General features: G+C 35.7%; 1 protein-coding gene across 4 annotated transcripts in view; it reads left to right on the forward strand.

Moving 5' to 3' along the window:
- The window catches only part of CCDC141 (coiled-coil domain containing 141), a 59,850-nt gene that overhangs the window by 31,711 nt on the left and 2,578 nt on the right, over positions 1 to 25,561 (forward strand). For 2 of the 4 annotated variants that reach the window (XM_085066339.1, XM_085066338.1), the window contains exons 14-26: positions 706 to 885; positions 1,668 to 1,793; positions 2,392 to 2,580; positions 2,871 to 3,050; positions 3,854 to 4,003; positions 9,421 to 9,561; positions 10,338 to 10,532; positions 11,445 to 11,628; positions 12,840 to 12,949; positions 13,728 to 13,826; positions 14,450 to 14,533; positions 17,346 to 18,232; positions 20,111 to 20,283. In XM_085066339.1, coding sequence (XP_084922465.1) covers positions 706 to 885; positions 1,668 to 1,793; positions 2,392 to 2,580; positions 2,871 to 3,050; positions 3,854 to 4,003; positions 9,421 to 9,561; positions 10,338 to 10,532; positions 11,445 to 11,628; positions 12,840 to 12,949; positions 13,728 to 13,826; positions 14,450 to 14,533; positions 17,346 to 18,232; positions 20,111 to 20,283 — 2,698 coding nt within the window. Of the gene's footprint in view, positions 1 to 705; positions 886 to 1,667; positions 1,794 to 2,391; positions 2,581 to 2,870; positions 3,051 to 3,853; positions 4,004 to 9,420; positions 9,562 to 10,337; positions 10,533 to 11,444; positions 11,629 to 12,839; positions 12,950 to 13,727; positions 13,827 to 14,449; positions 14,534 to 17,345; positions 18,233 to 20,110; positions 20,284 to 22,968; positions 24,387 to 25,561 lie in introns of all 4 variants that reach the window. The other 2 variants (XR_014853450.1, XM_085066340.1) reach the window with 2 other exon arrangements.

The following is a 25,561-nucleotide window of genomic DNA, read 5'->3' on the forward strand; positions in this document are numbered from 1 at the left end:
GCCTAGACATCACTGTCTAGTTTTCCAACAACACTTCATGAGATGATAATTTCAGATGTGCAACCATTCCCTAAGCTGATGCCTTAAGAATTTTTTCCCAGGTCGTAGCTTTGAAGTTTCCAGAAGATATGGATCATACTAATAATTTACAAAAACAACTTCTCTTAGGGAAAAAAAAGGGAAAACCAGAAACAGCATTACCCAGTTTTCAGGTATTTCTCATAGAGGATCAGTTGAAAAGAGGTAAAAATGCCAAATATTCAAATACTAAACACTTTAGCCCTCCCATGGTTTGGTGCTGCTGCTTTTATCAGCACAAAGGGGTGGCCTTTTCTTCCCCTACTTTGTTTTCCAAGTACAGTTGCTATTTATTCTCCAAAAGGTCATTTTGGGTAGTTCTGTTTATTCAGAAAATATTCTATTTTGTCTTGAGTGCAAAACAGCCATCAGATGGCAATAATTCAGTCATTACTGACCTGTTCTATGTTTTAAACTCCAACTTTAGCTATGTCCTCAGTTTACAAGTTCTGTCAATCTGTGCCTATTTCTAGACAATATTAAGAGAAAAGTGTATTTTAAAAATTAGGATTTTTTAAAAATTACACTAGAATAGTTGAAGTTTTATTAGGCTTTGTTTAATATTATGAGGTATTAATTGTATTTTATAAAAACGTGTGAAAAAAGAATTGTCTGTTTATTTGCCAGGTAAATGAGAGTCTAATATTAGAAGTAGAAAAATCTATAAAAGTAACAGAAGATATCATTATTAATCTGAATAAAGAAAGGAAAGAGCTGACCAATCTTTGGGCAATCTGGAATTTTAAAATTACTCAAGTAAAACCCATCATGCAACAGCACCAGATATTTAAAGAACAACTAAAAATCGTAAGTAAAATATCTAGGAACATAACAACTGTGGCAAATATTTCTAGATTGTTTTTAGTTTGTCTGTGACTCTCTCATCAACTATTACAGGTATTATTTAAGAAGGGGTGATGATCACTAAGGTACAATACTTGTCCATAGTCTGTTTTCTATTCTGCCAGTCAGTCATCGGGAATCATGAAATGTTTTTGATCCTTTTTGCCCTTACTCAAATGCATACAAGTCCAAATCGCCACTTCAAATTCCAAGTCTTAATGAAGTTTAATCAATGCTTTAACAGCAGTGATTTGTTTTTTATGTTTTTTTCTATTTAGGAGCCCTGGTTTTTGGTGACTAAATAGTTGCTAAACTAAACTGTGTCCTGATATTTACTAAACTCAAGACCAACCAGGTTCATACAGAAAGAGGATTGAAACCTTCTTACAACAGGGAGAGTGTGCAGTGTTCCTTAAAATAAACACTAGTTAGGCTAGCAGAAGACCCAGAGGTTTGTAGCTGCTGTTTCTGTAGTGCAGCTTATCAGTACAGCACCACATCTGTTATCACATAAACTGTGTGTGTGGATCCCACAGTCTTGGTGTCTGAACCTTTTTTTCATGCTGTCTTATAGATATCTTATCACCCTTGCCACTCAGAAGGTTTGTGATGGAGAGGCTTTACTGTCAGCATTTGGGTGTCTGGTTTGAGGGGAGTTCTTGTTGCCAATTTAGATTTGACTTTAAATTTGGGGTTTTTTTTATTTATTGAAGTTAGAAATGCTGAAGCTTTTGATTATCTTTTAGACTACCCATGGATTAGAGATTCTTCAAGAGGCCCTCCAGCTTGCAGCACCAGTTGACCTTGGAAGTGACCTTTTAATTGTTTTGGAACTGCAGAAAAAGCTTAACCAAATGAAACCACACTATCAGGTGAGAAACCAAGCTGGTGGAATGAAGGCTGAGTCAAAAGCTCTTTTTGGTCTTGTAAAGATTCACATCCACACTGACGCCAGGTACTGTCTGGGTTGAAGTGTTTTATGTTTTACATGAGTTTTCCAGGAGGAAGTGTTTGTGTGTGTTTATAAGGTAGGGGAGAAGACATTTTGCCTTCAGTGTCCCAGGAATGTCTCATGCAGTGTTAGCTGTGTATTGAAGTGAAACACAAGCATTGGGGTGGTGGAAGGACACAGAGACCACCAGCTTCATGCTTTGGAATTTGGAGCTGGTCAGAGCCTGAGGTACATCATACTGGATTTTCTACCTCCTGTGCATATTGTCTCTTGAGTTTTAGCAGTTCATTCTGCCATTTTCCCTTAATTATGTTTGACTCATTTTCATGCAAGGCAGTTGTTGGGTTATGGCTGAGATTTGTGCCTAGCAAAAAGCACAGAATGTAGTGTTTTGAAGTGCATGGCATTCACTTTTTCCCAAGGCAATTTAGCATTATTAGGTGGTTATTTCATCAAATGTAAAGGAAAAATTTCAATTATGTTTGTGAAAATGGAGTAATTTCTTTTATTTTTGTTAGCAACTGAATGCTGAGCTTGAGTACCTGATAAAATTATTGGAATTGCCAAGCCAGAAAGGATTTCCTGTGAAAGAGAATTCTGAGAGAATAAGTGAGCTTATTCATTTCCATCAAACAGTAAAGGAAACAATGATAGAATATGATGAGATTTTCAGCAAGACAGTCAAATTCCATCACATTAAAAAAGAAGTGAGTATAATATTTTAAAATATACATTCTTCCCCTTATAGTTAAACTCTCTTTGGTTTTGGTTCCTGTTGTCTTTCTTTTCTTTCTTTTTCTGCAAAGAAATAGCGTTAATTAGCCTGGTCATCAGAATTAAAATCTTGGATCTAAAAATGCATGAATTCGTAGAACTTAAAACTCAGATCTGACCCAATTTTAATTACTTAAACCCACCTCAAGAAAGTTTGGGTGGGTGAGAAAGAAATTGTAAGTTATTTTAAACACACAGAGATTTTCGTCTTTGTATATTTCAGCTGGAATGTCTATCAAAATCAGGAGAACTGGATTTTCCTGAAATATGTGGGGACCCTGAAAATGTGCACCAGGCTAAAGCCTACCTTGTGAATTCTCAGGAAAAACATGCACATATTAGACAGCTATACAATCTGCTCATCACCCAGGGAGTAGATATCTTGTCTGCAGTGCAGCAACCTGTGAGTATAAGTGGAATGGTTTGTGAAATCAAGAATAAATATTAAAGATTAATGGAATTATCTGGCTGCATTTTAGATGTAGAAAAATGTATTACTACTCTGAGAAAGATAAAGAGAGAGCTTTAAGGAAATTCATCTTAAAATATCAGTACTTAAAAACAAAAAGCCATAACTTTCTTCAGTATTTTTGTGAAGGTCAAGGCCCAGATGGTGATTTCTTGAATCTCTGCATTACAGTCCTGCTACTTTGTAAAGGTTGCTTTGCAGAATTATTCTCCTGTAAAGAAAGGATAACAGAAGAACAAAAAAGGAAATATAATAACAGCATTACCTTATTAGTGGATACAAGACAGACTTGCATGACAAGATGGATATCGTTTTAGAAAGAAATTATTTATTCAGGGAAGAATTTTCATTGCCCTGTATTCATTCACTTCCCAAGAAAGTAAGACTTTCCTTTTGACTTTGGCTAAATTATTCATATTGGCAGTCTGCTCTTCAGACTCTATAAATTAAATGATGGCAGAAAGAAGCTATTCTCCTGGTGGCAGAGGACTAGAGTAGGTCACTTCCTCTTTGTTTGGAGAAAACACCATGTTTAGGTTGTGACTTTGACCCAAAACTGCTCCAAAGGCTACTCATGAGAGAAACTGCTATGCACTTTCTGTCCTTCCAGGGGAGGTTTAATAGCTCACTAGCCCATTGTGGCTGACTGTGCACATTCTGCCTCAGTGATTTTCAATTTGGATTGGTTAAATCAATGCATTTCTCAGGACTGATAAATTTGTCTCTTTCCTCATTAGAATTGCTTGAATGTTTCTGTAAAGACTCTGAAGCAGGAACTTGGTAGATTTGAGTGTGATAGCATAAACTGGAGCTCCAGAGCTGAGAAGTATGAGGAAGAAGTGTCACAATATTTCCAACACTGCACCACTCAAGAGGATATAAATGAGGTAAATGGGGTAAAATCCCAACACACTGAATGAGTGTTAAAAGAGCTGTTGTGTTCTATAATATACATTACTGTTTACCATTCCCCCAAATGCTTCATATGTATACAGAAAACAGACTTTTGTTTTAGCAGCAGCCTTGGATCCATGCAACAGCAACAGTAATCTGTGGTCTGTGGCTCTGCTGTTCAGGACTCTATCAAACTGTTGGGCTGGCAATAAAATGCCTTCACTGTACCAAGAGGACTGGAAATAGAGCAGTTATGTTTTCTTTGGCTTTTAGCTCAGTCAGCTTCATCTGAAACATGAGTCTTCATGTGTTTTTATTATGAAGTTAAAGTTTCAAACAAAAGTAGAATTTATCCATATTGCGGTTGTTGGGCTGTTGGAAAGAACTTTCACTATTTTAATGAAAAGTTCAGAATAATCTGGTACTAACATTTTTTCAGAAACACAAGATATAGTACTTAAAACTGCTAGGAGGAAAGGAAATGTTCATTGGCACAAGAGATTAGAATTTAGCATTATGGAATTTAGGAATAATTACTCAATATGATTATCAACTTAACATCTTGGTAGGTCAAATACAAATTCATTCACAAATTAGAAGGTTGCATTCATTAGATGTCTCTACAAAAAATTAATTTAGAAAAAACTTTTCAAAGTTACCTTTCCCAGAGTGATGCATTGGAGGCCGATGGGCTCTGTACTTGATGTTTTGCAGATTCTACTTCTCTGCATCAGTGAAGTACAGAAACTGGCTTTTGAGCTGGAAGGATTTCACATTAATGTTCCCTGTAGCGTGAAGCATGGGTAGTTAAAATACAGGACATTGAAAGTTTAATTTTCTTATTTTTATCTTTGGCTAAGTAAATCCACATGTAAGTAAAGACAGACTGTATTTTCGGAAAATCTCCAAAGAAGAGGTGACTGAGATTTTTGTCCCAACTATTTTTAATGAGAAAATTTTTGTGTGGGTTTTCTTTCATTTTAAAAATTATTTTGTGTGTTTATGAAAAGTATCTATTTTCACAAAAAGATAATTTAAAATTAAAAAAAAAAGCATTTGCATAAGAGCTACACTTCTGATTATAAGGTGAATGTGTTTCACATTGTTTTTCTGTAACTCCTTGCCTGATGGTAAGAGGTAATAGGAAGAACAGGTGGTTAGGAGAAGCACTCTGGCAGAGGAACCATGCTGTAGAAGAGAAAGTAAGCATGAAGTATCTAAACAAAAGTCCCATTATAATTCACAGTGGCATGGCAGAATCAGAATATTTGACATTTGAAATGTAAAATGTTCTAGGTTTTTGCTGAAAAACCTCTCAATCTGGCTGAATAAAAGAAGCCTGTATGTAAGGCTGGCCATGTTCAAAGACACACTGTTAAATAAATGAATCTCATTTCTATCCTTCAGTTCTAGGATTACATAATGAGAGCAAAAGAATATGACTCCCTTCTAAGAAGAATTATTTTTCTATTTTTATTGCTTGTTAGATTAGGAGGTAAAGCAGGAAGTAGAGGGAAAAGCCAATCTAATGTCTTTCAAATTTAACATAAAAGGTCACATAAGCAGTGGGTTACTCACCACATGCCCTATACAGCCAAATGTATCTTTTGTCATCTGATAGTTATTGGATACTCTCTGTAAAATAATTACATAACAATTACAGTGTTAACTATTCAGGTTTTTTATTTTGTTTTTCAGTTTCAGTTGGAAAGCCATGTTGATTGGTTAAGTTAAAACCTGTCATCCCCAAACCTAATTAAATCTTGAACATAAACTAACAGAAATATACTAATTTGGCATGTGGATACCTTTTTCTTTAGATTCCTTTTCTATTACAGATTCCCGTAGAAGATGAAGATATTACCTAAACAAATATTTGGCCAAAGTACCTATATCAACTTTAATATACTGGCATTTTCTTCTTTCTTTTTTTTTTTTTTTTTCATTAAGTATCTATAACTAATTCTGTTCAGGGATCAAGAAACCAGACACCAGACTACTTCAAGAATATTATTTATGAGTACTTCCTTCAGTATTTTAAATTCTGTCAATTTTATCATGAGGAATTGAATATTGCTTGTATGTAGCAGACTTGTCTGAACCAGCAATTTATTTGCTATCTACTGTGTCCAAGCAAATAAATATTTCATGTGCCAGCAGCAAGCAGCAGCTGTTCGTGGCTGTCACACAGTAAACAGCCAACCAGATAATTTAGTAGTGGTTTACCAGTTTACAGAGCAAACTTTAAGTTGACTGAAAATATTTGGGATTCTGCTGTAAATACTTACATTAATTTCTGTTTGATGTGATTAATTAAAGTGTGTAAATACAGCATGTGAAATAGGGCTTTGGTGTTTAGGACTCAGTGGTGTTTGAAGAGATACCTACAGGACATAGCTAGTTCCCTCTGTTTGTAATACATTGGTGCTTCTTTAAGAAACAAGGAAACAAATCCTGAGATTTATAGCCAAGAATCTATAGCAAGAGTTTTGAAGCAGTCTTGGAGGAGTGAAGAGTAAAATGCATGTGTTTTCCGTGCCTTCTCTAATTTAAAGAGAATTTGAAAAGGCAAAAATAAGTATTGATGTCCTCTACATCTTTGAAAAGTATAAGGAAAGCTCATATCATCTTGAGATCTGTATTTGCCAGTTTGGGGTTCTTGCTCTGTGAGTTAGTTTGGGCAGCAGGCTCTGAAGAGCTGCAGCTGAGTTACACTGCAGTCACTGGTGAGCTCAGCCCCAGGTACACTGACCCACTGCATGGAGCAACCTGGACCTGTTCATGGGGTTAGCAGTGACACAGTTCATTACATGCAATAGCTTTTGCAATGGGGAAGCCTTTTCCTTGGGTGGTGACTTTAAAAATAGCATTTATGCATGTCTGCATAAAACTTGCAACAGAAGAGCAACAGATCCTCAAGCAGGTTCACAGCTCTTCCCAGTCATCTCATCTCATCTCATCTCTTCTTTACCATGTCATTATTTATACACTTATGGAAAGATATGACTGGAAACAGAGATTTTACCCATAAATGATAATAAGCTATCTTTATACAGAAGTCAGTGGGAACCAATATGTAGCCACACTTCTCAACTTTAGTTGACTTTGGTTGTTGTCCCAGGAGCAAAGTAGTCATTAATCACATGAGCAACACCTTTTATTTCTTTCCACATAGTGTTTGACTGTTTCTTAATCCTTGTAACTTTGAAAATCTGTTTTCAGCAACCTGCTTTCATGGGGTATTTCGATTATTGATGCTACTAAAAGTTTTGTCTATGACTCTCGTCCACTATCATTCTCCACCCATGACAGGGCAACTATAGTTAGGAGCAGCTGCCTGATTAAAGACTGTGACAGAATAGACAAGGTACAAAGTTCCATTGAAGCAATGGGCTGATGTCACTGAAGCATATTTGGATGCATTTTTCCTTTATTATTTCTCATTTAATCTTGCTAAACTGAGGTATATTTAGGTTTCTAAAAATTGGAAACTGTGCATTGTCCTTGGTACAATTGCTGATGATAACAGAAGATGTGCACATGCAGTCTGATGGACAAGTCAGAGCTGAATCTGGTTTTTCCACTGAGGCTGAAAGAGAAGAATGACAGCAGCTGCAGACCTTTGACACATGAGCTATCATATCTGAAACAAGGAGATCTGATTTCACATACTGCTGTGAGGAGAGCCTCTGGCCTTATAAATTATCACTACTAGTCCGTGTGTACCCAAGCCAGTGAGATAAACTAAAATAAACTCCTGTTCATCTTTTCTTTCCCACAAAATTGAAGCAAGCAAATAAGGCTCTTGTGTTCTGAATAAAAAAAATATTGTTTTACAGAAGTGATTATATTAACAGAGGGCTTTTAGGTAGACTGTATTATTCTGTGTACTTGGGTGGGATAAAGAGCTTAAACTAATTGGAGATCACAGGGCCAGTGATAGGATTCCCTTCCTTTCCATTACACTGAGTGAGCACCATCTGTTTATTCACTGCTGAAATAATGTGGCAACATCCCACTAGATGAAATGAAAATGAAAAATATATCCCTTGATGGATTAACATTAGTATGTAATAATAATAATAATGATTGATTGTGAGCTGTTCCAATAACAGGAGCTGCAAAATAAACCTTCATTACTCCCTGGATTCCTTGGCAGAAAGGAGGAGGGGGGCAGAGCAAAATCTGTAGGACCTTTTAATATTAAAAAAGCCTCAAATGCATATTTAGATATCAAATTGTGGATGTGACCTGAATTTGTTAACACTAATTAAGCTTTTTTCATTTGTGTGTCTGGAGTAACAGATCCTAAAGCATTAGAACTTCTGCATTTCTTTACATTGGTGTCTTTAAATAAATATAACTTCACATAATTTATTGTACATTATCCTAAAAGCAAAATATTATTAACCTAAAGGGTCTGAAATTCTTAAAATCAATATTTTGGTCATTTTTTTATTTATCCATTTCAAATTTTTTTAATTAATTAAAAATAACTTGAAAATGTGATCATGGAGTTGCAAGGTAGTTAAAATAGTGCTGATTTCAAGTGGGTTTTTTACTTGTCTGATTCTTGCATTTCTTGCTTAAAGAAATTAAAAAGTATTGGTAATACCTGAAAGGATTTTTTAGAGTTGTAAATAAAATTGGAGGTTGCATAGCTTTCAGAGAAAAAATATAAAGAAAACTATGGATGAAAATTTCATAACCCTTTAACAGTAATTTATCTGAGTGGTTTTGATATGCTTATTTATATAAAACTAAATGAAAAAATAACATGGGTTTTTGGTTTTGTTTTTGGGTTTTTTTGGACTAGCACAGTGTATAAAATTAAGCCCATGTGTAACTTCAGAAGCAGGAGTTTTGAAAAAGGAATGGGAAATGGGATGATACACCAACAAAAAACCAACCTGACATAAAGTAAATGAATTGTAGGAGAAAGGTACTATGAATAAAAAGAAATCCACTTGCCCAAGCCCAGTAAAACTAGGTTTTTTGGAAATTAATTATGGGCATACATTTACGTGGCTACCATTTCTACTGAATGGGCTGAAGTATGTGAAGGGCATCTGCCTCTAGTTAAAATCAGTGGAAGCTCCTGGACAGGACTTTTTCATAGATTGAGCAATGATCTCATTCTTTGTCGCAACCCTTTTTTAGCCCTCCAGTCATTCTGGAAACAGTACTCTGCATTGGGAATGCAAAAATGTTGATTTAGCAAGATTACAAGTTTCCATTACTGTAAAGAAATTTTGAGGAACTAAGGATGCTTTATGAGATGGCATAGTATTATTAATTTCAGTATTAAATTTTCAGCATTCAAATTGTCCATTAAACAGCTCTTCAAAAATCCTAAATCGATGTGTGCTGATTTCATTTTTTACTAACAGATATGCTTACTCTGTTGCAGCTCAGAGAATCATTTAAGGATCTCAAAAAGAAGTTCAACAATTTGAAGTTTAACTACATGAAGAAAACAGAAAAAGCTCGAAATATGAAAGTACTTAAAATACAGATTCAGCAAGTTGATACATATGCAGAGAAAATACAGGTAGTAGAAATTCAAGGCTTTGCAGAAACTTCAATAGTTGAATTACTCAGCCAATGCCAAGCACATCACAGGAGATTGACACATCAAAAAAATTATTGTGCACTTCCCTCTCACTCAGCATTATATCTTTCCTGTCTGTCATTGAGACATTTTTCATTGTTCTATTCCTGTTATTCTTCCACTTACTTCAGTAAGATAATCTCAACTCAATTCCTGACTTCACTCATTTTATCCTCCATTATTTTTCTTTTCAATCTTTTATTCTTCTTGCCTCTATTACTTCACAATATGTGTGACCTAGTCCTTCTTAAAAAAAACCCTAAAATAATTATCTCTTGCATCAAGCTACTTCCCTGTCTTTCTCATTTCTTCATGTAAGATGAACCTTTTTCTTCAGAACCTCTGGCTGTGTTCATTGGCTGGAATTGATCATGCTCATTTGCACCTTTGGAACCCTGCTAGCCTCACCCATGTTTTGCATTCACCAGAAACCCTTCCTTTATAGCTGCAAGTCATGCATGACTGTTTTATTACTACAGGTATTTGTTTATTTTTAAGCTGAAAAAAGTAGATCAATTATACCTTCTATAAACATAATTTATATCAATTTTAATCAGCACTGCAGTGGCCCAACAGTTTTGAAAGAGCAAATTGTAATTTTTAAAACATAGGGCAATTAATGTGTTTGTAGGATTTTCCCCTGCTTTTTTATATTTAATTTCTAAAACTAGAAGCGTTTTGTTGCTGTATTTACCATTGCTATGTCTTTTAAACAGATTCTTAAAAAGAAGATGGATAATTTGGAGAAGAAAGTAATTGACCCTTTTGCAAATGAACCTAATGCTAAAGTTAGAGTTCTCTTGGGTTCAATCAGTGACTTACAAAAACAGCTGAATGATTTTAACGTGGTTGTGGAAGATTACAAGCAAAATCTGGATCTCACGGAGCATCTGCAGCAGATGATGAAAGAGGTACTAGTAAACCTGAGATCCCCACTGTGGCTGTAATAAAGATCCAGGACAGGGAGAGATAAAAGTGCTTTAACTGCCTCAAGGTTAATCTGTACCTTCTGAAAGTAGCAAATTGGTAATTTTTTTTTTTTATTATTGTTTCTTTCTAAATTTTGTGGTGGAAGGGGGAAATAAATGTGCAGGTGACCATATTCATGCAGCTGGGGTCTCCACCTCCAGATGACTTTCCTAGTAATTCAGTCATATAATTTTTTTTTTTTTTACTCAGTGTAAAGTATCACCTTGTACTCATAACTTTTCTTTCAGCAAATAGGCACAGTCTTAAATGCTGATTTCAGCAGTGGCTAGAAATGGTGATTATTAGCTACTTTTTGTAATGATGCAATACTGATGATTTTGAGTGAACCCAGATTCTGTCCTGTTCTGAGCATTGTTAACCAAAGATATTTATTATGGGTAAGTTCTAAAGCCCATTCTTGTCAGTAGAAAGATTCCTGGCAACTTTAGTGATTGCTGAGACCAAAAACTGTTTGACAGTATGTTAAATTTATAGAACCCTTCTGCCCTTACACAGCTATTACAGGCCATAATATGAAATTTTTGAAATCAGTCAACTGAACTACAAGGTAGAAAGAACTCAGAAATAAAACATGTCTTTGCAGAACCATTAAATAATAACCTTACCATGCTTGTAAGATGAGCATGGGCCTAGTGTTTAATGAAAATTTAACAGCTATTAATACTTGAGGCACCATTAGTAGTGAACAAATGTTTTTCCAGTTAAATTAGTCAAAATATTTAAGACACTGTATGCCATTGGTTATGGAAAGTCTAAGAATAATCCAGTCTATTCTACAAGAGCTTGAGCTGCTGATAGTAATTCATTATAATGCAGACTTTTTTATCACTCAGTGTCAATTTTGGTTTGAAGATGTGAGTGCAACAGTGATTAGAGTTGGCAACTATTCTGCAGAATGCAAAACAAGAGAAGCAATTGAGACTCTCTACAAGCAATTCAATAAGTTTATTGAACCTACAGTGCCTGAACAAGAAGGAAAACTTCAGCAGATTATGGACCTTGCTACACGGTTATACGGTGAGGAGATACCTGGTAATGTACTGTGGGGACAAAATACAGGAAGTTGGGAAGCAGATTCCTAGATTTGTTCATTTAAGAAGAAAACCCCATGAATTTTAAAAAAGAAATGTTGTTTTAAAATATTGATTGGAAGAGGTGAAGGATTTCAGAACAAATATTTACAAAAAATAAAAATATGAAAGTATTCAGAAGTCTGGTATTTACTCAGTTTTTGTGTATACAGCCTGAGTTGACCTTGAAATCAAAATGTCCTTGTAATATACATGAGCTTGGAGTTAAGACTTCATGGCTTAAGCTCTCTCATAACAGACAACCTTTGAAGTCAGAGTATAGCATAACGATATATCGCAGTGCTGAATTAATTTTTTACATTAATACTGTGAATAACTGGTAGGATTTGATTGCCAATTTTTTTTAGCATATAATGTAGATTGCTATTTAGATACTGTATTTGAAATTATATTGATCTGGAACACTGTTGACCAAAAAAAACAAAAGTCAAAAAACCTCATATTTTACTTTTTTCCCCCTCTTGTAATTTTTTATATACTTATTAAAGTTATCTTGTCCAAACATAAGGTGGCCATCCAAATGTGAAGGGATTTTGTGTAGCCTGTCAATTCAGGTAGTAAAGCTGAAAAAACTTCTAGAGTCAAACTGGGCTTTTAAATTTAGGGCGCACAGATCACTTCTTTTTTCTTCTCTGACTTCTAAAAATTTTTTTTAAGCCTTCTCAGTATTTTAAACATTCCTATCTGCAGGAAAGGAGATGATAGAATGGATTTTTCAGAACTGATTTTTTTCACTCCAGGATTAAGAGCTCCAGGAGAAAGAAGTTGCTTGGTGTTCTTTAAGTCATTACATGGGAGAAAGCTCATCCATCCTGCCTTTGTTTTGTACTTCTTATAACAGGGATCTAAGTGCCTCCTACTTGCATAATATGGCAACTAGTGTAGGAGACACTTTGAGGTCAGCATCTTTTAAAGTAGTATTACTAACCAGAGAGTAGACTTGCAGAAACTGTGAGGATTCATTTCAAGTAAGCCAGTAAGAGGTAGGAAAGCACATTGCTATGAATCACAGAATTCCTCCAGCAAAGAAAAACATGGAAAAATGTAATTGTAGTATGTTGGGGTTACAAAGTGCACTGATTTTTCATGTCTGATTGAAGCATTCTGCTCTACTTTTATGCTGTTTTGCCTTTGTAGGTATTGAAGAAGGAAAGAAGTATGTTGAAAAAATTGTATTTAAGTACAAAGAAATAATGAATTCTGTTGATGAGTTGTGCAGATCTCTGAGAGAATTGAAGGAGATAAAGGTATTTTTCTTGAACTGGAGAATGTATTGCATCTGCATTGATTTGTCAGGCTTAGTGTCTGAATCGGTGCTTTTAACTGAGAATCATCTATGGCAATATGAAATACTTCTTAATTGTTCACTTTTCTATTATCTTAGGTAATGATTGTCATGAATCAATGAAGTGCTACTTGTTTGGGCACTTAATATTTCTTCTACGTTTCTTTTTCTTTCCTTCTTTCAGACCTGTTACTCCTTCAAGAAACCTTTAGGTGAAAATGTCAATTTTTCTTTAAATATCTAGGCAAATAGTTTTGGTTTTTTCTTCATATTTCTTCTTTTTTTGGTATTGCAATATAGGGAACTGCTAGATCTACAAAATGCCAAACAACCTACCTTGGCTCCCTCTTGGAAAGGAGTTGTGTTAAAGCCAAAGTAATTTGAGTTAGAAAAGCCTTGCTTTTATATCAATATAAAAGAGAACAACAACATTTTTGGCTTCATGTTCTGATAAACTGCTTTAGGTGTAGCTAATTATAATATATTAGTTGAGGAGGAATTATGGAAGACAACAGATTGGGGTAGATAATGAAGACTCTGTCTTTTATTGTCCAAGAATGAATTAATGGGCTTTTGCTGCATATTATTTTGGCCATAAGCAATTTATACCTGTGCTGATGACAGATTTTTGATAGGATTTCACTTTGTCTTTACTCTGTTGTACAGAGCATAAGTCAGCATATAGCTAACAATTACTACCTTCTATGGTGTATAAACTTAATTTTCTCTGCACATGGCAGAAAGCTGAGTTTTCTGAAGAGCTGATTACTCTTAAAATAGAAGAAAGTAATGGTCAAGAAGCATGTGAGACTGTTGAAGAAGTGGAGCAAAAGCATCAGGTTAGTTTGATTATTTGGAGTTTTTTCTAACTAGAACTCTGTTTCTTAAAAGGCTTTGTGTATTGCTAGAAAGTTTCTTGCTTTTCAGTTTTGAAGCCTCCATTTGGGTGAGTGTTACCAGTGTAGTCTTGGCCAATTGCTTTTCAATTATTTTCAGTTACCCCTTTCCTTCTATCTAAGAATACACATATTCTTCCCAATGAATTTTTATTTTTTAGTATTTTTTACATGCCTGTATATCTCCTTTTCTTTTCTAAAATAATATTCCTTTCTTAACCTTTTACCAGTTTTCCTTTGGTTATATTGCCACAGTAGATGGTAGATGTCCTCTTTGTGACCATTCTTCCTTGAAAAAAGGGTACATTCTGCTCTCTCCTTTAAAAGTGAAATTTAAGGGAATATAGGACATAACAGTGGAGAGTGCTGTTAGTATTCACAGAGCCCTGGAGCTCCTATGATACCTAGATACAAGTTATGAAAGGATTTGATTTATTAGTAATATTCTATGAGAGAAACCTCGTAGCTTAGAACTTGAACTAAATAGAGGTGGAAATAATGATTATTTGTTGAATCATTAAGGTCTTAATTAGGTAAAGTGGGGTTTTAAAATATTTTTCTTTCAGATGGTATCAGGGGAATTCCTTGCAAATTCAGAAAGCATTTCTGAGAAGAGAAGCAATACTCTGTCTCCTACAAGCACTAAACAGGTATGTGGTGTTCATACTAATTTACTTTTAATCAGATTGATGGGCATCATTGTGTACTCTCAAGGGAATTCCACTCTTTAATATGCTGTGCCTCAAAAGTGAGGACTGTTGTTATAGATTGGTAAACTTCGATTATATTCTCATTTACAGTATTATCAAAAACCTGAAAAAACAAGCATATTGATTCAGTTTAACAACAGTGTGAATAACAGGAAACAAAATAACAATGATGGAATACAACTACGGCTGTGAGCAGTTCAGTAGGACATCATGTCAAAGATAATTTGCTGTCATGTTGGTATGACACTGTAGAAGAAATAGCAGAACTCACCATCGAATAATTGTCTTAAGTTCACCTCAAAATGCTTAAGTTCCATTTCAGTTGCCAAAATCCTCTGCATCAGAGATCATAAATAATACAAAATAGGGATTGCATGCATGCTGATAACAATGCACAAAAGGAGATTAGATAAGGGAAGACTGAATATGCATTTAGAGTGATAAAAATCCAAATAGACAAACATGTTTTATTCATAGATATACAATAGAAGAATATGAAAGTCTCCAAATCATTAATGAATAAATGAAATCTTAAAAATATTGGCAAAGCAAAGCCAGACCTATATTTTATGAGATTAATTACTTTAGTTTAAAGAATATTTTGAAGGCTTGGGATCCTGGGCTTAAATTTAAATAATTTTCTATGTAAAATAGTCTGGTAAATTGAAGTGGCTGGTAATATATTTAAGTCCTCAGAAAGGTAGGATATATTGGTAACTGTTTTAGAGATCTAAAAATTCCATTTTGCAAACTGATGACACAGACAAATACTACAAGATATTAACCTGTGTTGTTTTGTGGAAATTCAACTAATAATACCACTCCCTTCAGTTCAACACAAAACGTCCTGTAATCTGCTGATGAGACAAAATGAAACCTAATTAATTTTCTTACCTCCATTCCAAGTCAGTGGGAGTTTCAGCATTGACTTGGAGCCCAGATTTCGCTCCAAATTGTGTGACTGTTCCAAAGAGAGTCCCTCAGGAGGATCACCTCAGCAGATGTCCATAGCTGTCTTTTGCTAAGCCACAGCTTTGGCAGTCCTCATCAGAGTCTCAGCTGCCAAGGAGAGAAGTCAAGGGTATGCGAAACAGCAAATACCAAATGAGAATGGTGGCAGCTCTGATGCCTCTACCCTTTTCATCACTCCATACTTCATTAAAGAAGTAGCAGGTTCTTCTCACTAGGGCTTTGTATCAGGGGCCAGCAATCTCTAACTTGGTCTGTGCTTCTGCAAGCTACTTTTGCAGTATTAATTTCCTTCAAATGCAACCTCCTTAAAAGTGCTCTAGACCTTCTTATGGCACATTGATCCTCCTGCTTTTTAGATCCCCTGCTGCCAAAGCCTATCTGGCAGCTTGCTCATTCACAGCTCCCCTGTCATTCTGTTCCACAGCATTTTCCCCAGGGTCATTTTCCATCTCTTCAGGGGTCAGAGTTCATCAGAGGATGCTTGTGGGAAACATTTTTACTTGAACTTCATCTCACAACTGAACTGAATTGTTTAGTAAAATAGACACAGTAAAATCCCAACCTTCTTCCAGTCATTTTTTCATTGATCTAGCATGAATCACTTTGCTTTGAAATAACAAATGTAATAACTTGGAAAAGCATCTATAGGAAACTAACATATCTAAAGGACCAGGACGCATATTAGGTTCTATTACTTAGATATATCTATTTATTTTTTTTAATTTTGTGCACTAATTGTTAGGTTGTATTTAGAGCAGTAGAGCAAAATGAAAACCAAAACAAACATACCACCATGCTTTTGTACTGCATACTGCCAAAGAGACCTATTTTGGAAAGCAATGACATTCAGCGTCTCACCCAATTTATTTGAGTGGGCAGTTTACAGGTCATAGAAACATTGCTTAGTAGATTACATGTTTTTGTATAGAATTCAGCAATGAGAGAGTAGCTTCAGAAAACATTATGAGCACCTTTGCTGAGAGCCTTTGCACAAATGAAATCAATCTGAATATGAGATTACATTCATATAAAAATCAAGAGGCAGAGAAGTAATTAACAAATCAGGTAATGTCTTTGGTGTGTTGTGATTAAAATTAATGCACTTATGCCTCACCCAGTTCTCTTTGGAACATGATGAAAGGGATTTTTTTTTTTTCCTGGATCCAAGTTAATATAAAAATAATTTTAACATTGCTTTTTTAAAAGTTTTTCTCAGGATCTTGGGACAGCTGGCAAAATTTTAAAAATTGAGGAAATATTAAATGCTTGGAAAATGTTGTAGAAATGTTGGTTTGATTATTCAGTCCTTGAGCATGACTGACAACTCTTTTTCTCAAAGAAACAAGTCCAGCAACTTGGTTCTTAATATATTTTTATTGCTGTGTAACTGTTTCCCATTTAGATGTAATTAGGCCACCTCCTCCTCCTCCTCCTTCTTCCCGTTGCAAATGCTCGTATAAACAGAACCTACAGGAAATGCACAGATTGCCCTTTGTTTATAGAAATGAAACTTTTGTTTCATTTTTACTGTTATAATAAATGCTTATACATAGGTATAATAATATCTTCTAGAATCTATTGGAAAAGTTTGAAATTCTAGTAAGCTGCTGCAACATTTTCTGACAAATTACCTTTTCCCCCATTTCTTTCTGCTTCTCAGAATGCATCAAGTTTAATTAGAAGAGACATTGTTGCTAGATTCTGCATGACAAGGGATGTATGATAACTCTTTCTTTGTTTTTCTTTTTCTTCTTTCTCTTCTTTCCCCTCCTAATTTGAGGAGAGGAATAGATTGGCTGATATTTCAGTTATCTGTCCAGCTGGTGAGGATCTTGTTTCACAGGATACAGAGCTGTCATCTTCGGCCAAAGAGGATAGTTTACAGACTGAATTCCTGGCAGAAGAAACACCCTCCGGAGATGAATATGAGTGTATATCACCTGATGATATCTCTTTGCCACCGCTTTCTGAGACACCAGAGTCCAACCTCTTACATTCTGAAACTGAGCTAGACGAGCAGTGCTGCTGTAGTTCTCATAGTCTGCATGTCAGTTCCTACAGCTTGCAAATGCAGAAAACCACTAGTACAATAAAACTGATGGAAGCATCTGACCTCTTAACAAATTCTGCTTTTGCTGGTGCTGCGAATAATAGAACGGAAAGCCAGTCGGATCACTTTGAAAAGTTCTGTATCTCTTTAACAGATGCTGGTCCAAAAGTCAGAGAAGCATCTCCTTTGACTTGCAGCTCACAAGGAGTATCCGAAACTAGCACTGCTTCCTGCCCTATAAAAGCCAAACCAGTACATAGCATGATGAGTGAAGTGTGCAAAACACATTTGCAACACCTTGAACTTCATAAAAGCATGGCAGAAACACAAGAACAATTGCATGCCCTGAATAACTGTACTAAACCCCAGGACAGGCTGCATGCTTTGCCTGATGCATTCTCAGGTTTCGTGTTTCAATCAGACACCACCAGAAGCTGTCAGAGGCAGATGGTTACCCGAGAAGAGATTAAAAGTTCTTCAGAAAAGAACAGCATGGCCAGCCTAACTGGACAGGCGCCTAACTTCTCCCAGCTTCTGTCTAACAAAACCGTCATGGAAGGTTCTCCGGTAACTTTGGAAGTAGAAGTAACAGGATTCCCAGAGCCTACACTGACATGGTGGGTAGCTTGTGATGAGAAGTAGTAACTATACCTAGTAGGGAGCCACCATGAGCCTCTTACAACCAAATCAATTAATCTACAGACTAGAATAAAGGGCTTGTCTCCTTTCTATTCCACACCTCTGCATGATTTCCACCTTCAAAATTGTTTTTGACAATTAACCAAATGGAAATAATCTCTCTGTACCAAATTTCATGAATGACAGTATCAAACTACTGCCAACATGCCCAATGTTTTTTAAGCAAAAGCATATAGTTTTCATATTCTGGAATATGGCATTCTACTTGTTCAGTGCCTTCTTAAAATAATTGCACACTTCAGATTTACCATGAATAAATTCACCTGCATTTTCCCAGGCTCTGGGCACTACCTGTGGACAGACACATAGATGTGCATGCACACTGAAATATTTATATAGTCACTACATATATATAGAGACACGTTTACACATATGCGAAAATCAGTTATCAAAACCAAGACAGGATATAGGTTAAAAAACTCTACCTAAATACCTACATTAACAGAATCAGTTTGATATCATATATTGGTGTGCATGGTCTATCTCTGTCTTAATTGCTATGTGTCTGTTTTGATTACTTTATACTGGATTTGTGAGAAATACAGATGATGTAATATGAAGATCTAAACTCTAAAAAGTCCCTGCCAAAAGGAATAGGGACTGAAAGAGAGGCAGGATTTCAAGATTTTCATTGTAGTTCTATATGTTGTGGTGTGTATTCCTCCAATTTTACCTCATTTATCTTTTCTCCACTTATTCCATTAGTCTTTCACAATGGAGGCCTTTCTTTTACTGTATTAAAATTAAATGTGCATCTTACTGGAAAAATTGATGTTAATATTATTATTACACATTTAAAGAATTAAACCATAAGTTTTTGTTAAACTGAATTTTTTTCAGTGGCACTGAGAAAAATACTGGACAATGCAACCTTGGTGCTATCCTTTGTTGGTATCAATAAAGTTACCTTGTTTTAAATACCAGTACTGTACAGATTGAGGAGTATTATTGGTGAAACAAGATGCTCATTTTATTGTAAGAAAGCATTAATTTAGCTTGAAAAGATAACACACTGTTGATATATTGTCTTTCAAAAAGATAACATTCAACTGGAATAATTTTGCAAATTAGAAATTCACAAAACCAAAAAAATGGGAATTTTAATTAAAAATTCATCAATAACATGTGTTTTGAATATACATGTGGAAAAATATATATTTTTGTTAGGTTAAATGTAGCCTGTGCTGAAACATCATGAGGCAAGGAGAGCCATAATTTTCTCTAATTTCCATTTTTAAATCAGGAGTCAATACCAATACACAGTGAGAGATCCTCAAGTGTTAGAATATGTCACCAGCTCCCTGAAGTAACTCCTGGGGCATTGTTCTATCCTCTTTGATGACATGAGCTAAGTAAATGTTAAGTGGGCTGAGATGGAGGAAGGCTTTTGACTGTCTTTTATACTGAAGATAAAAGTTTAGAAAGTTTGTTTGTTGAGTCTTTAGAGCCTGTTTGTGAATTGCATGTGGATTGACTCAAGACCTTATTAGCAAAAGTATTTCAGTGCAAAACCAAGGCCCAGGCTGTCATGTTGCCTCTAATACTGCAGTAAGATAGTTGTGACTTGTCCATTGAAAACCATTTTCAGAACCACATTTTCTACTGTAAAGAATATATTATCCAGTAATTTGCATTTTTTAACTGTTCATACATACCAACAGATTAAATCTGAGGAATGAGAGCACAGCAGTGCTCTCTATCTCTTGCTGTTAGAGTTACCAAGATTGTCTGAATTTGCAAAGTTCTGTGTGGCGTACAGTGATATGACTGACTTGAAAACTGACTCTCTGCTTCAGGTACAAGAAGGGCCAGAAACTGACTGCAGATGAGCACTTAAAGCTCTTACAAAAGGAGACAAAGCATGTTTTGTTCATTCAGAAGGTGTGTGATAAAGATGCTGGCCTCTATGTTGTTCGGGCTAAAAACTTGAACGGCACTATCTCATCAAGTGCCATTCTTCACGTGAAAGGTAACAGGCCACCTATTGCAAGATTAGACTGGATAACGCTGTGTGTCATCTATATTAGCATATCACTAATGTACTGGCTATTCACAAAATAAGTACAATATTGACTGCACTGGACTTAATAATCACATGTTAAATTTATTTTCTTACACTGCATTTTCACATTATGTACCAAACCCCTTTTATGGCAAAATGGATATATTGCTTGTTTCTTCATTGCCAGTATTATGTGCTTATTTTACTTTCTCACTGTGATGTTGAGATAAAAACTTATGAAGATTTTTCTAGAATCTGAGGATGAGTTTGTTTTCTGAAAATGTAGGCATTGCAAAGCGTTGGAAACAGTTTCAATGGTTGTAGGATTTGAATGTCAATATAGACCTAGGTATAGTGCTCAGATCAATGTATATTTCACGATATGTCTTTTCTTGAGATATGTGGTGAGAAGGTTTGGAGGGTGTTGGAATTTTTTTTAAACATAGAATGTATTTTTTCCAGCCACAGGTTTTGTTGTATGCTTACCAAAAAAATTATTTTTAGGACAAAGCTTAGTAAAGGTATCGTGCCACTCATGATGGAATTAAAATAGATCAGATTTAAATCTGTCTCAGCCCAGCAAATAGTCTCCACAAAGTAAAGCTGCAGTAGTTCCAACAGAGTTGTGATTGCATTACAGAATTGACTGAGAGCCATCAGGATTTGTGTGAGTGGCATCGAGCACACAATAGAACAATTGTTTACAAAATTTAACATTCCAACATACCAGTCTGCTTAGCTGCCCATGATACTTTCTCTGCCTTCATATAAAATTGAAGATACAAATATTTCTAATGAGCCTCCAAATTTTTTAGAATAAGACAAGAGAGTTAATAATTTGTGAAGTGAGCATTTCCACATGTTTAAAATTTTTAACACACTGGTTTCAAACAGAATCAACCAAATTGGGGAAATATTCAAAAGTGTATTCAAATTAAAAAAAAAAAAAATCAGCCAAACAGAATTATCCTTTAACTTCAAAACAGTAAATCCAAACCAGTATTTTGTTCCTGTAGAGTTTGCATTTTCTTCTTGACATGGACAGCCACAATTTTTTTTTAATTATAGTTCTAATTTATTTAAATATTTTGTAACAATGATGAAACTGTGCCAGCGGAAGAATCAATTTATAAATCCTCAAATATAATTTCATTCTTTAGCCTCAGTATTTGTTGTATTCTTATAGTAAAAAGTGTTGACAAACAGTTACATGATTTTTCCTGCATATTTTGATTACCAGCTTTCATGTTACAATTGCATTGCTGTGTAAAATTTTTAGAAAGGAAATATTTACCCTCTCTTGCATAATTTGCTGGAATGAAGTAAACCTTTTATTGTGTCGCATGATGTGAAAAGAATATATATTTCCATTACTGAGGGTCAGATATTTTGGGCCAGTGACTGCAACTTTTTAAAAATTCTTGTAACCTTGAAAAAGGAGAAGTTCTCAGGATGAAATAACCTCACAGCAATATGAGAGGGAGCAGGAGGAAGAAGTGGTGAGCAGATGGGGGAACAAAGTAAGTTCTAACCAACTTGGTATTACCCTTAATGAACCACTTTCTAAGCTCAGTCACCTCTCAAAAATGTAGATTCATAAGAATTTTCTCAGGTATCAATTGCGCCTGCTTTCCTACAGTGTATTTTCCATTTCACAATAAAGGTAACGTAGATCTTAATAAACCATTGTAGAAGTATTTATACCTTTGTTCGTTTGTTTGTTAAAACTTACCTCTGAGAATCTGAACATTTCTATGAATTTTACATAAACAAAAGTTGATTTTGTGAATGTGGTATTGCATCTACTTTCAACCAGGAATAGTTTTAAATGCACAGTTTTTAATGGGTGTGTGGATATCAGCCACAATTTTAATTGCTGCAAGAAATAAGATTTCACAAAGAGTGATTAGAGATACTGGATGCACAGCAGGAAACTGAAAGTCTCCTGGTTTTAATGTTTTGCTTTGTAAACAAAGACATAATCAACACTGATTACTGCTGTGCTGGCAGTCTGGGTTTAAATACGCTTTATTTAAGGAGTCAAATGAATATTCAAAAACAATTTGCTGTAAAATTCCTGCTGTTTTCTGTTTAGATAATCTAAAAAAATAAAAGAGAAAAAGGGAGTGACAGTGATCTAAGTCTCATGATGCACTAATAATCCTTGGAAGGAAAAAAACATTCATTCTGTTGCAGCAATATTGTTAATATAATGCTTCCCCGTCTCAGTATTTTTTTAATAGTTTATAATATGCATGCTTTACTTCCTCCTTCTTTTAGCCTTACTGGAGAGCAGGGATTACATATAGGTGTTTTGTATTGTTCTGGTTTTCTTGGTTTACAATGTTAATTTCCCCTCATCACAGTCACAGTTTTGAGCCTATAATTACTCAAGATCCCAAAATGTTTCCATTTTCCCGATGGCTCCCTTAGAGGGAAGATTTGACCCTCAGTCCCACCATCCTTACAAGAAAGACATAAGGCATAATAACCAACCTACACTCCCTTCCTCCTTCCCCATATCCATTCACCCATTAAGAAAATGGTGAAAGATACTGCGTGACTACAAGAGTGGAGTGGTGGGAAGGGGTACCTTAGGGAAGGTACCTAAATTTGGAGGGGGAAAGGGATTAATAATTTTCATTTTTCAAGGGAAGCAGCCTGTCTGAGGTTGCAGGTTTGAGTCAGTAGGCAGAGGGAGGATGAGTCATTGCCCAGATTGGAGCAGAGTGGCTGGAGCTGCAATGGAGATGGTGACTTCCTCTCAAATGACTGGTAAGGTATGCCTACTTCTGCATCTTTCTCTGGAGACTTTTCTAGTGCAAAAGAATAATTTTTGTGGTGTGTTATCTTCTGTGGTCCAGAGGAACTGTGTCTTGAAAAATTGCTGCCAAGACTTTAAAGAGGTTCCAATTGGTATCCGAGGAGACTGGAGCTCTGGATTATGGATATTTCAGATCAATTGGGTAATTAGACCTGCTTAATATTCCTAGTAAAGGAATCCTTCTGTTTGTGTCAGGAGCTTGACTGGGACAAAATCTCTAAAAACTGAAGTACAGTGTTAATGCAGAATAATGCTGAGCAAATCCAAAGTCTCCAAGTGGCACAGGGGGAATCTGCCTGGCCTAAATTTACAGAGAAGACAGGGGAAGTTCATACAATTGCTAATAGCACATTTCAAGACACCAGATATTGGAAATTACATGCCTAGAGTAAATAGATTAAGAATAATTGTGAGGCAATTTAGTTTAAAATACGGCTGTTAAAACCAATTTGGCTTGACCTGTACTAGCTGTGTGTGAGAGATCTGAGGCAGGGGTGAAAGCTGTGAGATGGACAGCTGCAGGTGTTCTTTCCTCCTGCAGTTTTTGCACTGCTCCAGGCTGATGAATTTTCTGTGCTTATTCCCCAGTTTGCAGCATAACTTTACTGGTTCCTACAAATAACTCATGGGATATTTAATACTTGACTAAATTATTGTCTGAAGCCATAAGAGTGGTATTTCAGAACCACTGACTGCCTGATTATTTTTTCCCACAATGGAGGAATGGATCTCTTCTTTCAAACCTTTGTGGTTCATAGGATGTCCAGCCAAGAAATTATTTGCAATTAACAAGTTGTCTTCTGAGTTTTTGTTATGATATCATGGGAAAACCATTGGTGAAGTATTATCATCCATTTTATTTTGAAGGTTGCTGTCAGATGAAATATTTTATGGCAGACTTTGTTGCCTGTTGAGGTCAAGCCTGTGACTGAGGGGGCTGTAGGAACTGTCACTTCATAGTTTTATTTGCACATATTTTTGCCTTTGCTCTCTGGAAACTGGTCATTTTAGTTTTTATGTTTTGCTGCCTTACCGATTCAAAGTCAAGATGAGGTCTGATCATCATCACTATCACCATTCCACTCTGATTTTTCTTTTCCTTTTTTTTTTTTTTAACGGTAAAATCTGTTCTGGTATGAGATGCATGACTTCACAAGGTAATCCAAACTGCACAAGTAATGGAATCCAGCCAAAATCATCACAAGTAGTGGCTGAAGCCCACTTAATGTTTTCCACTGGAATACAGGTTAATCATGTTCTTTTTGTGACCTATTGCTAACTGCCTGCGAAGAGTAGGCAGGGCTGTAAACTTGGTTCTCTTGCTTGAAGTGAACTGGAGAGCTCAAATTTCTGGGCTTCAGGTGCATGCAGTGCAATGGGGCTGGCAGCTTGCACATGCTAACTTTCAACAGCTAAGAACTGGGTTGTTTGAGCTGCTCTGGCTGGCTAATGCAGAGGTCACACAAGGTTAGCACAAGTATGGGAGAGTAAAACTTATATTCTTCTGTTTTCCATTGTGGCCTCAGTCCCACAGCATATGAAGAGTAGAAAAGCAGCTAAGCTTGGAAGCTTATTGCAACGCAGAGCTCACCTAAGAAGTGAATTTATTAATACAGGGGTCAAAATGTCTGCCTCATGATGCCAGCACACCAACATCTGGGAAAAATAGCCTTTGTCTCAATATAATTGTGTTCAGAAGTTGATGGGCACCGGTGTGAGATAAGCTGGGTTTTGTTTCATAATAGCATAAAGAAAAGATTTTCATCCTTAAACAGTGAAGTAATGATGGCATGGCAGTTAAACTCTGTCATTTAACACACATTTTAGTAACTTTCTGTTTCTGAGAAGGCCAGTGATAACTTTTGTTAAATATTATGGAAGCATGGTACAATTTATATTAAAGAGGAAGAAGGACACATTCTTTGTGTAATAAGGATGCAAAAGGCTTATTTCTGTTGTAGTGTATGTCTTTGTGCGTTTTTCTCCGTGTTAACATCTTCTGCTTTGTATTCCCTGTGACAAGAATACTTGAAATTCTGAATTCTGATGTGGTCTTCTCTTTTGTACTGTAGCTCTGTAGGTGGAATGAGTGGAACCTCAGGTAGTAGTGCAGTGATTCAGTAAATCCAGTTTTAAAACTCATTAAGATACAAGTCAGAGAAAGCAATGCTTTTATCCAGTACAAACGGATACTGATGATTAAAATTTCTTCAATTTTGATGAGTTAAATTGTATTGATCAGTCCTTGTAGTGGCTCAGGTGTCATCTGTCCTTCCACAGTTGGTGTGAAGCTAGCACAAAATCAATCTCATGTGCTTTGGGTGTTTACAATAGAAAAGCAATTACTTGCCCGTCCTTCATCTGAACCAAATCTGTACTGGATGATGTGGTAGTACATGGTTTCAGTATTAATGATGGCCA

This window comes from Lichenostomus cassidix, chromosome 7 (assembly GCF_008360975.1).
Source record: "Lichenostomus cassidix isolate B80296 chromosome 7, HeHo_3.0, whole genome shotgun sequence".
Classification (NCBI taxonomy): Eukaryota; Metazoa; Chordata; class Aves; order Passeriformes; family Meliphagidae; genus Lichenostomus; species Lichenostomus cassidix.